The 15735-nt window shown below is 44.9% G+C and overlaps 4 protein-coding genes across 8 annotated transcripts in view; 1 reads left to right on the forward strand and 3 right to left on the reverse strand.

The window, feature by feature from the left end:
- The window catches only part of Fam149b1 (family with sequence similarity 149 member B1), a 37777-nt gene extending 34631 nt beyond the window's left edge, over nt 1-3146 (forward strand). The window contains exons 11-12 of the mRNA XM_021203831.2: nt 1818-1890; nt 2987-3146. Of these exons, the coding sequence (XP_021059490.1) occupies nt 1818-1890; nt 2987-3054 (141 nt within the window). The 3' untranslated portion in view covers nt 3055-3146. The remainder of the gene's footprint in view (nt 1-1817; nt 1891-2986) is intronic.
- A 2547-nt stretch (nt 3147-5693) lies between these two features.
- Nucleotides 5694-9628, reverse strand: Dnajc9 (DnaJ heat shock protein family (Hsp40) member C9). The gene is made up of 5 exons (XM_021203628.1): nt 9322-9628; nt 9018-9158; nt 8675-8929; nt 6658-6744; nt 5694-6339 (listed from the first exon to the last, which is right to left on the reverse strand). Exons 1-5 carry the CDS (start codon nt 9499-9501, stop codon nt 6223-6225), a joined length of 780 nt encoding a protein of 259 aa, XP_021059287.1. The 5' UTR covers nt 9502-9628; the 3' UTR covers nt 5694-6222.
- A 2434-nt stretch (nt 9629-12062) lies between these two features.
- Mrps16 (mitochondrial ribosomal protein S16) lies at nt 12063-14146 on the reverse strand. Its single transcript, XM_021204034.2, has 3 exons — nt 14007-14146; nt 12736-12996; nt 12063-12298 (listed from the first exon to the last, which is right to left on the reverse strand). The coding sequence occupies exons 1-3, from the start codon at nt 14017-14019 to the stop codon at nt 12165-12167; spliced, it is 408 nt and encodes a 135-aa protein (XP_021059693.1). The 5' UTR covers nt 14020-14146; the 3' UTR covers nt 12063-12164.
- A 716-nt stretch (nt 14147-14862) lies between these two features.
- The window catches only part of Cfap70 (cilia and flagella associated protein 70), a 57918-nt gene continuing 57045 nt past the window's right edge, over nt 14863-15735 (reverse strand). For all 5 annotated transcript variants that reach the window (XM_021203848.1, XM_021203845.1, XM_021203847.1 and 2 more), the window contains 3 exons: nt 15447-15548; nt 15166-15213; nt 14863-14943 (listed from right to left, as the gene is read on the reverse strand). In XM_021203848.1, coding sequence (XP_021059507.1) covers nt 14863-14943; nt 15166-15213; nt 15447-15548 — 231 coding nt within the window. The remainder of the gene's footprint in view (nt 14944-15165; nt 15214-15446; nt 15549-15735) is intronic.

The raw sequence follows: 15735 nt of genomic DNA on the forward strand, positions 1-15735 counted from the left end.
TAAGACAGTTGGGGTTAGAGCTAGCTCAGGGGTAAGACAGTTGGGGTTAGAGAGCTAGCTCTGGGGTAAGACAGTTGGGGTTAGAGAGCTAGCTCTGGGGTAAGACAGCTAAATGGTTAAAAAATAGGGGTTTTGATTCTCAGCACCCACATAGCAGCTCACAATGTCTGTAACTTCCTGGTGATAAATGCAGTCAACATGTCTATTACAATAAAATAAAAATTAAAAGATAGCGGCCATTGAATTTATAGTCCACTCTAAAACAATATTTTACCTTAACTTGATTACTCATGCAAAGAAATGGTTTTCCAAAAATAGTCACATTCACAAGTTCCAAGATGATGTGAGTTTAAAGGGCACTATTCAACTCAGAATTTCCTGAGGCTTGAGTTAAGCAGAAAGTCCCAGAAAAGGCCAAAAGAGAAATGAAGCTCTGGCTTATAGGTTCACTGTAAATCCTGGAAGCCTAAGAACATCTGAACTGTCTCATAATTGGATTCAGAACATTTGTTAAGCAATGTTCTATATGTTCTTTCCTTTCAAAATTTAATTTTAGTTGCTTTAGAAATAAAACTGAACATCTGAAAACACTTCAAAGTCTCTTTAAAAAATTAGTTTATTGTAACAGTAAAAATTGCCTGCCTTAGCATTATTTTCCCTATTTCCTACCATACAGATTAAGTAGCAGCTCAGTATAACTGGAAGTCTGGAAGCCTTAGGCCTGGAGCTGTTGACTAGAACCCTGTTCCTTGGTGCTTTTGTCTGGGCTAGGAGTCAGTAAACCTCAGTCCATGAGCCCTGGAAGGGCTACTGCCTGGTTTTGTAAATAAAGCTTTATTGAAAAAGAGTCACCAAGCTTTTACTTTTTACTTTTTTGACAGCCTTGTTAAGTCGCTGCAATCACTACCATGTGGTCCCTAAAGCAATCTGCAAAGTTCTCACCTTCCTGTTGCTTTGGCTGCCTGTGGTCATTTGTTATGGGAGCCCTGTGAAACATACAACTACAAACTCCTACCACTGTTAGTAGATGGTTCAAGGGTCAGGTTGGGTACATGAGCTACAGATGCTGCCATTCTGAAAACTGCTGCAGAAGATGGAATCTCTAGGTACTTTCCCCTCACAACAGTGTTGATTCTATTTAAATGCCACCCTGTAACCTCAGATGGCATTATCTTGGCCAGATATGGTATTGCAAACCTGCAATCCCAACACAGTGGAGTCAAAATAAAATATCTTTTTGTATCTGATTGCAGCATTACACCATATGGATTTGTAAATACTAACATTTTCTTAAAGACGAAGTAATACAGTTGTAGTACATGAAGTTCCTACAAGTTAGCAAATCGCTTTGTGACCATCTATCTAGCTTGGAATACTCTACCTGAAATTCAATATAGGTTGGCAGATGAGTTTTTCATTGTTAACGTTAAGGTTTTCCTCTGGGTGATGGTTTGAGTGAGATGTTCCCCATAATCTAGGGCATTTGAGTACTTGGTCCCTAGCCAGTGAGGCTGTTTGGGCAGTTGAGGTATGGCCTGTCTGGAGGAAGTTTTATCAACTGAGGGTGTGTGAGAGTTCAAGACTCCCACCAATTGCTAAATAGATCTCTCTGCTGGCTTGCAGTTGAAGATGTGGATTCTCAGCTGTTCCTGCCACCATGCTTTCCTGCCTTGATGGACTCAACAAACTGTTCCTTCTTTTAGTTGCTTTGCTCATGGTGTTTTATCAAAGCAGCAGAAAAGGAACTAATATACTCTGCAAGCCTCAAACAAGCATCTTTCGAGCTACATCCTAAGATGCCCTTTCTTTTCTTTTAGCCAGACACACAGTACCGAAGTTCATGTGCATCCGAGTATCCTCATCAGGCCCGACCTGGCAGGGGGTCTGCAGGTACAGATGGGCTGCAGTTCTTGCTTTTATCTTCTTTATTCCTACATATCTTCCTTTCCTGCGGGCTTTTCTAGACTTAGTTGTCCCCCATCTAGGTAAATCATCTTGCATCAAGATGGGTATTAAAAGGCCAACTGCTCAAAGACAAAAAAGTTCCTGATTTCTCTTTTGTTTTGTTTTTAATAACAAATTGATCTTTAAGGTAAATACTGTTTGTTTTTAACAAAAATATTTGAGGGACCAGAAAAAAAAAAAAATGGCTCAGTGGTTTTAAGAGTACTTGTTTTTCCAGAGAGCCTAAGGTTCTAGTATCCATGTCAGGCAACTCACATCCACTTGTAAGTCCAGTTCCAGGAGCTCAGACTCCATCTTCTGGCACCCGTACCTGTACCTGTACACAAGTGACATACACTCACAGGCACACACACATATACGTAAGAAAATCTTTTTTCATTTTTGATTTTCAAGACAGGCTTTCACTGTGTAGCCTGGCTGTTCTGGAACTCATTCTGTGGACCAGGTTGGCTGGCCTCAAATTCACAGAGACCCATTGGCCTCTGCCTCCTGAGTGCTGAATTAAAGGCATATGCCACCACTATCCAGCATCAATCTTTTTTTTTTTTTTTTTTAAAGCCTCCAATCTAGTTACTATATTCAGCTACACTTTGAGTAAGATGTTAATTAGTTTTAACACCTAAGTTGTTGAAATGTGCATTTCAGTTTTTAACGAGTAGGTTCTCAGCAAAACTTGGCTACAGCTCTAGACAAATGTCTCAATTATTCAGCCCTGAAACAACTACGCAGACCAGGCTGGCCTTGAAATAACAGAGATCTTCCTGCCTCTGCCTCCCCAGTGTATGTGACACCACATCCAGCTTCCTTTTACTTCTTAGACTCTAGTAGTTTTCTCAATAGGGTAAACTATTTAAACATGATTTTTAATGCCTTGGTGAACACACACTTCTCAGTACTTAAGAGACCATATCCAAATTTAAAATCCAACTACTAATGTATGTACAAGTCCAAGACATGTGATGTTTATAATCAAATAGAGACTATTTACTAATGTTATTCTGTGCACTTCTGTGTCTGACAGGTCCTCAGTCACATGGGTCTACAAAACCTCAGAGCAGAGGTGGACCCATCTCTAGAACCAGGCAGTGACCGACCACAGGGCAAGTGAGAACCTGCAGGGTTGCTGCAGACTTGGGAGCACATGGAGACTTTTCATGCCCCAGCATTCAGGCACCGGATGATGCACAGCTCCTGCAAACAGCAGCTTGGTCCATCAAGAGTTATCTTGGTACAAGTGTCCGAGAAATACTACAGAGTATCTGCCAAAGACTGCACTGGTAACTAACTGTTCTGTATGCAGTAACTGTCTTCTCTCAGCTTTAGTTAACCTATTGCATGGGGCAGTAAAGATTGTACCCAAAGACTTGGCAATGAAGAACCACCCCAAATCACTGCTCATGTTGTCTGTAACCAATCACCAGTTCAATTCTTGTACGATTCAGTGAGATTACATACACACAAATGATTCAGATCACTGGGTTCAGAATATTTCTGTTTATGTTGATTTCTGGAGAACTGCACTCAGTTTTAACGTATTTTTAGGAGAAAGTGCTGCCAACAATCTGATATATTCATCAAATAAATATCATTCCTAAACTTTAAGTTCTTTATTACAATTTAAATTTATTTTTGTATGTATGAATGACGGGGAGGAGTGTGGTCAGAGAACTTTCAGGAGTTAGTCCCAGGGCTGAACTAAGATTGGGGTGGGGCTGGTGGGATAGGTGCCTTTATCTGATGAGCAATCTTGCTAGCCAAGCTTTCTCTTTAAAAAGCAGAATGAGGGGGCTGGTGAGATGGCTCAGTAGGTAAGAGCACCCGACTGCTCTTCAAAAGGTCCGGAGTTCAAATCCCAGCAACTACATGGTGGCTCATAACTATCCGTAACAAGATCTGACACCCTCTTCTGGAGTGTCTGAAGACAGCTACAGTGTACTTAAATATAATAAATAAATCTTTAAAAAAACAAAAAATAAAAAAGCAGAATGAATTAAGACCTAACTAAAGGTATCAACACTGGTGTAAACTAATGTTTCTTTCCTAGATCAGCCTTACATCCCAGCTTTGCAGCAGGGTCTTTGTGTGCTCATGTTTGCAATTTTGTGTGCATGCATGTGTAGGCCAGAGATCACTGGGTGCCCTTCCTAATTGTTTCTCTAATGTTTTGAGATAGGATCTCTCACTGAACTTGGAGATCCTCGTTTGTGCGCCAAGACAAGTTCGTTTGCTTTGTCAGTGGTAGGGATCCAAACTCAGTCTTCATACTTGTAAGCACTTCACTGAACCAGTTCTCCAAAGAGCAGTGGAACTGGAGAACTTCTTCCTCTAGTAGCACCACCAGCATTTCAAGGGCACCGGGAACGCAGCAATGGTGTTAACTATGGCTTGAGTCTCTCTTATTAAAATGCCACTACTTCCTTAATTATAGCACCACTTTGACATTACTGATTTTCAAAGTGGCTAAATTCAAATGGTTGTCCACTGAAGGTGACTTAAACCAAAGCCTTGTGTGGTTAGCAAACAAGTAGAAGATGGCAGTGATTGTGTGCTGTAAAACAAGTAGAATGGCCAGTACCTGAGCACTGAGGAAGCTAACTGAGGAATGCCACTTTTGAGGTCAGGCTGTGGTGTGTGGATCAGTGCTGCATTGGTTGTCTAGTATGTGGGAGGTTCCTAATTCTCCAAAACTGCCCAGAAGAGGGGGAGAAAACACATTTTTTAAAAATTCTGTAGGGCCGGGCGTGGTGGCACACGCCTTTAATCCCAGCACTTGGGAGGCAGAGGCAGGCAGATGTCTGAGTTCGAGGCCAGCCTGGTCTACAGAGTGAGCTTCAGGACAGCCAGGACTGCACAGGGAAACCCTGTCTCGAAAAACAACCAAAAAAAAAACCAAAAAAACAAAACAAAATTTCTGTAAATACATGAAAGTATTACACACACACACAAAGAAGGGGATGGAGAGATGGCTCAGTGGGCATGTACTGCTCTTAAAGAGACCCAAGTTCAACTTCCAGGACCAAGTTCTTATGCCATGAAATAAATAGATGTTTCAAATAACCCACACTTGAGTTCTATATTAAATAGTTGTAGTGTGCTTGTGGTCACAAACTAAATGTGTGATGTGTCCACCTTAAATTATAATGCTCAATGGGAAGAAGCTTATTACTTGCATGATACAAATGAAGACTTGAATAGTCATAACAAATACACCACATACTGTAGTGGGTAGTTATCAACTCAAGATGTAAATGAGTCTTTCTCACAAATCTATACAATGAATACACTATTATCAGATCTACGTTCGTGGTCTTTCTGAGCAGACTTTCTGACTCAGAGTACCCTCAGCCTAGTTCCTTACCCCTTGTGTGTTTGTGTGTCCCCTCAAAGTTAGTTAGTATTCATCTTCAAAAAACCTGATTATAGGTCTACATAGCAAATCACAGGCTAGCTGGGGCTACACAGAGACTCATCTGAAGCCACACAAAACAGTTCAAAACACATAAAAATCCCGTTGTACTTAGTATATGCAATTTAATGAGTTTGGCTCTCACTCTTGCAGATAAAAAGTTCAGAAAAGGCCAATGAAATGCCTAACCCTGTGCCCTGCAAAGACAGGATGTGTGCCAAAGCCAGCCTGTCTGTCACAATGCTGACTAGGTTACTTAAGTCCTTTAAATAAAACACTTTATCTTCATAGACCAATGGAGTCATTTAAATAATCCACCAGACCTTTGTCATTCTTTTCTTTATTTAGCATATACAGTCTTTTGAAAAAGTTTGCAATAATATGAACACCAACGTCTCCTACTGCAAGGACAGAAGACAAAACCTAACAGTGAACAAGAAAAGAAGATCTGTGTAGGATTAAGACACAAAGCACGGTAGCATTTACTTAGAAGATGGCTGTTCAGCAAGCGTTCTGAGGCTATTCTCTGTTCTGAGAGTGTTTCTCTTCAGTGCATGCACATCAGCAAGAGCAGTCCACAGACACCAATATTCTAAATAGAGATCTTTGGGCACAAGGCCCACAAAAGCAAATGTCAGACCCACCCTCCCAACCATCACCACTGCACATCCTTCACATGAAGCCCTCACACAGTGTTAGGTGAATTCTAGAAACTACTAAGATAAGGTCGATGAACCCTGGTTGGCTTAGGCAGGACAGACAACTTCTCTCAAAGGTTACAGTAATGGCTGTCATCACCTTGTCTACACTGTACCACTGACACATAAGGACCCATGAAGAGAAAAACTCCGTTATTTCTTTTCCTTCTTGAGTGCTGTTCTTTTCCCTCCTTTGGAAGGTTTGCAGTATTTTGCTTCCATTTGAGCCAGAAAACTGTCCATTTCCTTTTGCCGATCCTTTTGTCTGCTCTGTTTGAGAAGTTAAAATACAGCTTTCAAAATGCAACACTGTCCACTGAGACAAAGTATTTCATCATTAGGAGGGGTTGGGGAAAAGCACACCAATGACTAATAATGGGTATGGGCTTCCTCTGTAGTGCTGACAGCTGTACAACTTGGAGCAGGGGTGGGAATTCACTGAATTGTACATTCTCAAAACCCAAAAAGATGCTATAAATTATGTGTAATTGTACCTTAAAAGAAAAAACAAAAATAAAAAATCCTGAAATGCATTCCAAACAGTACAAATGACCGTGAGGGGCCTGTGAGGGAGCCTGCCACGCTTACCTGGATGAGTGCTTTCAAGTTCTCCGCTCCATCTTCCAGCCCCAGCTCCTTTCTGCTCAGCTCTGCTTCCTTAGCCTCTTCCTGAGCCTGAACAGAAGCTTTTATCAGACTCCATGGCAATCAAGAAATAACAGAAATACATTTTTCTTCCCCCTTAAAGAAAATGTTAAGACCCTTTCTAGAGCTGGAGTTCTATGAACTACTCATGGCAAGCAGTCTTATTCCAGTAAGTCCTTCTATTTTATCCCCGATTCTACTTCCTAGAGAACACAAGTACTTCAGCATCCCAAACCATATGATGACACAAAGGAACCTACTAGGGGAACCGAAGGCTCACATAGCCAGAGACAGCATCAAAACGGAGGCCAGGTACCAGGTACTTCAGGATCTTCATCTGAAACCCCATTTTGTACACAGCACTGGTGGCAGCCTAGTGAGCTGCAATGATTTAAAGGCTTTCTCTGGAGCTGGATAGCTGGCCCAGCTGTTGGCACTTCTTGCCCTTCCAGAGGACATTCGCAGCACCCACACCAGGTTGTCTGTCACTCTAGCTCCAGGGAATCAACAGCTCTGAGGGCACCCACACTCATGCACTCACAAACGCAGGCACAAAACATGCAAATACACACAACACAAATTTAAAATGTTTTCTGAGTAGTCAGAAAAAACATTAGCAAATTCAGTTTTAGCCTTTCTTTAACTGATTGCAAAGCTACCTTCATTTAACAAAGTTTGCCAAAATACCACAACAGCTAACAGTAAGAACTATGAGGCCCGAACTCATTGTAAAATTTTCCAAATCACCACTGGGAATAAGGATAAATTGGGATCTTATTATTCCAGAACAAAAACAAGTTTTGTTCTATTATCATCTCTTAAAATTCAGCATCTCTTAATCCCTTTACACAGCTTTCAAACTGTCATTTCCCCTCTAACTCCAAGTTTCTCAAACCAAAATCCTGATCTAATACAGCTGTTCTGTTTTACGTGCGAAAATGATTAACAAACAACAGCTGTGACTCCAAGCCATGAAACAGGCATAGCGGTCTTTTCTCTGTAAAGCAGGCCCTTAAACTCACCCCAAATACTAAGGTCAGTTTTTCTCTGTGCATGTTCTTGTACTAAAAGCTCCAGGTCTTTGCCCATCCACTTGAGTCATGCAAAGGACAACTCAAGTACCCACCAGACACCTAACATCTTAAATTGCCAGCTCGCCAGGCAGCTCCAATTGTGAAAGCCAAGACGAAGCAACTGTTGCTTTAACAGCAGTCTGTAGTAACTTTCCCAAAGAGCGTAAGCAGAGATGCTCGCTACCTTCAACTCCTCAGCTAACATCTCCACTAACCCTGGTTAAACAGGGATGAAAGGATGAAGAATCAATCACAAGTCCCAATCCTAAAGTCTAGGCAATTGTGTTCCTCAGAGTGGGGACAGGAGAGACCACCCACTGAGCCATCTCTCCATCCCCTTCTGTGTGTGTGTGTGTGTGTGTGTAATACTTACATGTATTTACAGAATTTTTTAAAAATGTGTTTACTCCCCCTCTTCTGAGCAGTTTTGGAGAATTAGGAACCTCCCACATACTAGACAACCAATGCAGCGCCGATCCACACACCACAGCCTGACCTCAAAAGTGGCACTCAGCTTCCTCAGTGCTCAGGTACTGGGAGCACCACCCCGCCATTCTACTTGTTTAACAGCACACAATCACTGCCATCTTCTACCTGTTCGTTAACCACACAAGGCCCACAGCCTTGTAACCAGGCTCCCTACAGCAAAGCTACAAGGACCGCCTCATGTGAAAAGTTTTTCAGAATCACTTAGGACTTCAAACAATCCATAAGGTGAAATCATTTTCAGCACAACATACCAAAATAATCTTCCTGATCATCTAGTTAGATCAGTGGCAGGTCAAGCAACTCATATTTCAGCAATCTATTTCCATCGCTGTAAATATCCCAAGACCCCCTTTTTTTTTTGAAGTGGCTGAGATGTATTAGGAACAACATTTACTTACCCTTCTTTTCCTTGCATTCATCTTTTGTTTAGACTCTTTGACGAAGGCATTGTAAGATGGAATCTCTTTGGATTCAATAGCTTTTTGAATGATGTTTCTTATCCTGGGTTCATCTGTGTATTGTACACAAAGCACAGACTCCATGATCTGATCCATGTCGCCCTTGAAGTCCAGATAGGCCTGCTTAATATCGTTTAGCTCTTCTTCAGAGCCTTTGTATGTCTTTTCAAAAGCTTGGATATCCTCTAGCGATATCTAATAACAAAGAAGATTGCTTTAACTTCGCCAATTGTTCTTGTGGACTGAATGATGAGAATTAGTCAAAGCCACTAAAGCTCTTTACCTTTTTAAAGAGTAATCTCCAATATGCATCCCAGTCCCGGTCTTGGTTGAGGCCAGCAGAGTCTTCGTCCACTGTCCCCTGTTCATCGTACACAGCTTTCTGTTCCTTGTCACTCAGAACCGCGTAGACTCTTCCCAGGATCTGTAAGCAGAGCATCCAAAAGTCATCCTGAACCTCCCACTGAAGCAGGGCAGCTAGAAACGCTGAAAAATGCCAGGCCGAGGATCAGCAGTGCGCTGTCCTAGGAGTAGGGGCCCCGCGAGAGCACAAGTCCGGCCAGCCGTCCGAACGCGGGCCCACAAACCTGGAAGCGGCGGGTGGCGTTCTCTTTCTGGTCCTCCTCTACTCGGTCGGGGTGCACTTGCAGGGACACCTTGTGGTAGCCGCGTCGGACCTCGCCGTCCGAAGCCTCGCGCCGCACGCCCAGCACCTGGTAGAGGTCGGCGGTGCCGAACTCCTGCTCGCACAGCTCCAGCAGCCCCATGCCAGGGAAGAGGCTGCTCCGCGACCTCGGCGAAGCTGTAGCCACAGCCGCTCTCCCTGACCGCCGGCCACCGGCCGCCTTTTCCCGCCCAAATAGCTCTGGGCGCCTGCGTCACAGGAGCCGCGCCGGAGGCGGGGCCAGCCGCACTTTACGGCAGCCGCAAAGCAGCCTTGCTCTCGCCCGGGAAGTAAAATGCGGCGGCGGCGGCGTCTGGAGAGGAGGCACGCCCCATCCCCGGCACCCACTACTGCGCTTCCTCCCAGTTCCCTGCACAGCTCAATGACACAACAGTACAGTACACAACAGCCCGAAAGTTTTCCCAATAGAGAGCGGATGCTCGGGCTGGCGAGGATGCTCAGCGGGTTGGAGGGCATGACGCCGGTGACAACCTCTGGGACTCACACAGTGGCAGGAGAGAACGTACTCTGTCAAGTTGTCTTTTGGCCTACACACACACACACACACACACACACACACACAATCATACAAAATAAGGAAAACTGGGAAACTTAACACGTTCAACCCAAAGGTTAATGTGTTTTGTTAAGCTGATACTCAGAGGACAAGTATAGGCTCAGAGACTTCATCTGGGATGACTTCCCCAGTCCGCGCAGGAATAGCCTGTATCAATCAAAATACACAAAGCCCTTTATCTCAAAGGCTGTGTATCTTTGGCAGCACATAATCAGTCCCACCCACCTGCTCTCACACAGCAATGGAAACTAATTGCACTGACCCACCCAGCCTCTCATTTTAAATAGGTCAGAGCGTCTTCCGCTTTCCCCTCCTCAGATCTAAAAATCAAAGCCAACTGAAGTCAGTTCCTCTCTTACCTACTTTCAAAGTTCCTTCATACCCAGTGAAGGAAAACCAGCAGCCACCCTGGATGGAGAGCAACCTCTGAATGTACATTAGTAACTATCCTCAGAACCCAGATAGGATAGGTCAGAGCACTAGCAGGCCCTAGAACATTCTTTAGGAACGTTAAGAACTTACTCTAGCTGGGCAGTGGTGGTGCACGCCTTTAATCCCAGCACTTGGGAGGCAGAGGCAGGCGGATTTCTGAGTTCCAGGCCAGCCTGGTCTACAGAGTGAGTTCCAGGACAGCTAGAGCTACATAGAGAAACCCTGTCTCGAAAAACAAAACAAAAGAACTTACTCTAGAACTTAAAACCTACATTATCAAGCATGTAAGAAGCAAACCTGTAAGTCATGCTTATGGCTGTAGAACCCCATTGTTCTCGGGCACTGTGAGGCAGACGGTGTATTTTATTTCATTCCACCTGTCATTTACATACTGAACTCATGATACCTAAACAGGATTCTATCATAGACTTTGCTCTGTGTATGTGTGCACATTCACGTGTTGGTTAAAGTGGGCATGTGCATGCTTTAACATATGGAGACCAGAGAACCACCTTAGGTATCAGTCTTCACTTCCTACCTCATTTGAGACAAGATGTCTGTGTTGTTTCTCCACTGTGCATACCAACTCGCCTGTGTCTAGGGATTCCTTTGTCTCTCCACCCTCCCTCCATGTCCCTGTAGGATGCTGCTGTTGCAGACTCTTGGCTTCCTGTCCAGCTATTGGGTCCTAAGGATTTGAACTCAGTACCACAGAGCTGAGGTAAAAATAAAGCACTTTTCCGTCCTCCTGAGCCATGTTCTAGGCATTTAAAGTGGACTTTGGAAAGGCTGTCCTATCATTGTTTTTCCTTTCCTATAGGCAACATTATATGTAGGAAAATACTTTGTAGGTAGACATATGGAGTTTGAATCCCAAGTTGTTATAAAAGTTTCCTACTCCTGAGGCATAGCCTCCCTCATCTGTAAACATGGATATAACTGACCCACAGTTGTGATACATAAAACAGAACAACAGAATCTCAACACAGAGTTGACTATGTGAACTTCCTTCTAATTACTCTTTAAAAGGTAGTGGAGGACGCTTTTATTTCCATCATTCAGCAGACAGAGGCAGGTGATCGCTCTGGTTCAAGGCCAGCCTGGCTTACAAAGTCAGTTCTGTTACAGAGAAACCAGTCTCAGAAAAGAAAAACAAACAAAAGAAAACAATAAAAACCAAAGGTAAGGCTATTAAAGCCCCAACTTTTACATCCAGTCTTTGTAAACATGAGATCATGTGTCAAGGAAATAGACAATAAACAAGGCGATTGTCTTCTTCACCTCTGGGGTGATCCCAAGTGGTTAAGGAAGCATTTGGGCCACAGGGGCAAGAGGATGCTACAAGTTCAAGGTCAGGCTGGTCTATATATTACATAAAACAAGCTCCGCACCAGCCAAGGTTGCAGAGCAAAACCCTGTCTTAAAGAAAATATTTGAATGAGCCAAGAGCACTCGGCTGAGGACTCTGAAGCAGGAACGTACTGGATACCAGCAAACTGTGACCAGGGCCTAGCCCAAAGTCCAAACCTCCCTGTACCCACTGCATGACACAAGGTAAGGCAGGAAAGCCAAGCAGGTATCTACATCTAGCTCTAACATCAGACAAAAGAAGCCTCTATCTGACCCCTGCTCAGGCTACGCTGAAGGACCGTGACTTAGAAAACTCCATTTATTGATCCTCAAACCCAACACAAAACTTTATGCACAAGTTTCACAGGCCCTTGACTTTGCGGTCATGGTGGCGGTGTTCACTGACGTCAGCTTGCTTCTGTCTCTTCAGCCTCCGACTCTGCTTTCTGAGAAGCTACGAGGCCCTCTCGTGCTCTTCTCCTCCGAAATCTCTCAGCGTTGGTGATCATCATCGGATGCAGGGGAAAAAAGCCAGACAGACCTAAAAGCAACAGGATTCTCATTATAACATAGCCCACATGCCAATGTTTCCCAAGAGTCTGCTTCCCAGAACCGAAACCCAACACCTGACCCACAGCACAGACAAGAAATAGGCTCCTGGCTTGCTAAGCTTACTGTCTACTTCCTAATACAGTTCTCCTCACTAATAGACAGACAGACAGATAAATAAATAAGTACTGACATACAGGCACCCAAGGCACATTTGTCCCATTTTTTTTGCACAAAATCCCAGTCACTTGAAGTCTTCTAAAGGAGACCATAAAGGGCATCCAGATTTAAATAGCAGTTACACTACTTCGCCTTCCACTCCTGTCCAGAGCAGCTTAGATGGAATAAAAATCATTCTTCGTTTCCATTCTCCCAGAGTTGACCACAGTATAAAACCTGTTAAATTATCTAAGCTCAGAGCTGGTTTACCTAGAAGTTTCTCCATAGGCTTGGAGAGGTGAGCCCCACAGCCAATCCAATGCCGGATACGGTCCAGGTTGAGGGCAACTAGTTTTTCTCCGTGGCTGTTGGGTAGTGGGTCATAGGAGCCCAGCTGCTCCACAAATCGGCCATCCCTGGGGCACTTGTTGTGAGCAGCCACAATTCGGTAAAAAGGCCGGTTGGTGCAGCCACTCAGAGCAAGGCGTATGGTTAGGTGGCCTCCGCGGTAGGCCTTGCAGAAAACGGTGGCTGTAGAGAAATAGCTGGTTAGGACGCAAAAATGTTTAGAAGACTCACAATAGATCATATAAGGGAAAGGCACAATTCCTCCTTCTACTGCAATGTTCTCACTTCCAATCTATGCCCTGCTCCATCAGCTTAGAGACAATCTTGTTTGTGAAACTCCTCTTAACCCCTCCAGACCAGACATACCCCCTTTTTTCCAAATCCACGTAACACAGACCTGCCGATGTTAGGGGCCACTTTACCTTCAGAGAGTTCATCTTGTATATAGTCTCCACTATGTACTAAGATCAATTCTAACAGCTGAATTCCCAGAAATGGCTTCTGGCCCCAGGCGTCCCATATGAACTTAGGCCACAATTCCTCACCCTATGCCTTGTTGGCCACCAGCCGCTATATAGGCTCTGACTGGCTGGCCTCAATCCGGGCCAAGTTAAGAAGCCATCTGAGTACTTGGCTGGTAGTAGTAACTCACTTAAAATGTATGAAAAACCGGCCATGTACCCTATTAGTTGTTCCTAGCCTACCCAATTTGTGGATTTTATGTTTTAAAAGGTTGTCCTGTCTTGCCCCCTCCCCTCGCTGACACGTTTTGGATCCCGAACCCAGCCGTCTCCCTGAAATATTAGCTTATTAAATAAACTTTTGCTGGTTTAAACTTGGTTTTCATCTTGGATTATTTCCCAAATTCTCGGACCCTAACACCATTTACCAAGCCATGACCTTGTCTTACCCTTAGATGCCTCATATGTAAAACGATTTCTACGATGGGTGGTAAAAAAAAAAAAAAAACTGAGAGAGGTTGGGCACAGTGACGCACGACTTTAGTCACAGCACCTTTGGGAGGCAGAGGCAAACGTCTGTCTAGGACGGAGTTCGAAGCCAGCCCGTCTTTACATGCGAGTTCCAGGCCAGCCAGAGCTACGCAGCGAGACGGACTGAGAAGCAGCTCCGCTGGAAGGCGCCTAGCCCGGGTCGCCGCAGCCCACGCCCGCCCTGAAGCCCCGCGCACTCACTGAGGTGGACCATGGTGCCTCGGCGAGCCGCTCTTCGGCTGTCCCGCGGCACAGAGCCTGAAGCCCGGGAGAGCGCCCCCGAGCGGCCGCGCGGGCACTCGCCGCGGCGACCTCACCTCCAGAGCCGGAAAGCCCTCTGCGGAAGCCGCCCCCCGCCCCCCCCCGGCCGATCGGCCCGCCCCTTCCGCTCTCTCTTCCAATGCGCACGGGAGGACGACAAGGCGCCGGAGTGCGACCGGGCGCCGGTGACTGGTCGTTGACTGCGGCGGAAGAGGCGTGTCTGTAGGCGTGTCTGCGCGGTCTTCGGCTGAGTTCCTGCGGCGTTCGGGGGACTGCCCGGCCTGTCCGCAGCGGTGCGGCGTTCCTTGCAGGCCGGTCCATCCTGCGTTGGTTCCCCCGCCTCCGGAATGTCCTCTGTTCTCTTACCCACTGTCAACTGTGTGTGACACAGCACAGTTGTATTCTGGTCCCACCTTTGAAGATGTTGCCTTAATTCCCATGCCCCAAGAACTTTGGTCAAGAACCTTGGGCAATTGTGCACCTCCAGGGAATCTTACCACCAAGGTGATCAGATAAACTTTCAAAAGAAATTCTAATAGTCACACCATTATGCCATATATCTACCCACAAATAATGGCTATTAATTAGCTACATGATTACATAAGAGCGTATAAAATATAATGTGCGATACATACGACTCCAGAAACATGATAAATTTTGAGTTTTGATTCTTTTTTTTTAATGTGATCTAACAGCCAACAACTAAAGGAGGGGGGGGTGGGCAGGCTTCATCTGGTGACAATTTGAGAAGGAAATGTGCTTAGGGTTCCATATTAAGTATCCACTTGTAAGGCTGTCAGAAAGATGGATTTCCAAAACCAACCATTTCCTGTACAGCGTGGATTTCTTCAAGTAGAGCCTGGTCTTTCAGTTTCAGCTGCAGAAACAAGGCAGGGAAGAAGTTATGTTCAACACACCATGTGGCTCTGAAGACCCCTAATTTAAGCGGCTCCAGATTTGAGGGGCCTCTCCTGTATTCTCCACACCATGGAAGCTCTCAAAGAATTGGAATGTATTGGATCCGTGGGTGGGGATTCAGCAGGCACTGAGCATTCTCACAGTCTGTCCACTCTCAGAATGGCAATCAGTTGCCGCATACCTTTACTGTGTACTTATAGGCCTGCTCTGCTTCCAGTTGTCGTCCAACCTGAAAGAAGCACATCACATCCTTCATAGTAAAATGTCAATAGGTGATTACGAAGCACATTCATCTCAAGGAGGAACTGCCCAGGACAGACATTCTCTTTGTCGTCAGTACAATGACAAATCTAGAGCTCTTCAAACTTCAGTTACTGTGTTAACAACCAGCTTACCTTTCTTAGTTGGGCCTTCACCTGATCCCTGAGAGGGCTTTGTGAAGGGACAATAAGAAACACTCACTTTCAGGCAGACCAGAGCCAGATAGGCCCACACTTCGGCGTTGCAATTATTCAATGCATTGGCTTCAGACAGAGCATCCTCAGCTTCTGTGAGCTCCTCCAGCTTGGCAGAGAGAGAGAGATACAGTCCAAATTGGTTTTCACTTAAGCATAGTAGAGTTGTTAGAATTTCTTCTAGGCTCCACCACACAGTTACCTGGCATTAGCCAGGTATGCCTAGTTTACTATAAGGGGCTCCTCTCTTTGCCCCCCTCCTCTTTCTCTTATCTTATTCTCTTACTCTCTGTCCC

The sequence above is a fragment of the Mus pahari genome, chromosome 8, assembly GCF_900095145.1.
Source record: "Mus pahari chromosome 8, PAHARI_EIJ_v1.1, whole genome shotgun sequence".
Taxonomy (NCBI): Eukaryota; Metazoa; Chordata; class Mammalia; order Rodentia; family Muridae; genus Mus; species Mus pahari.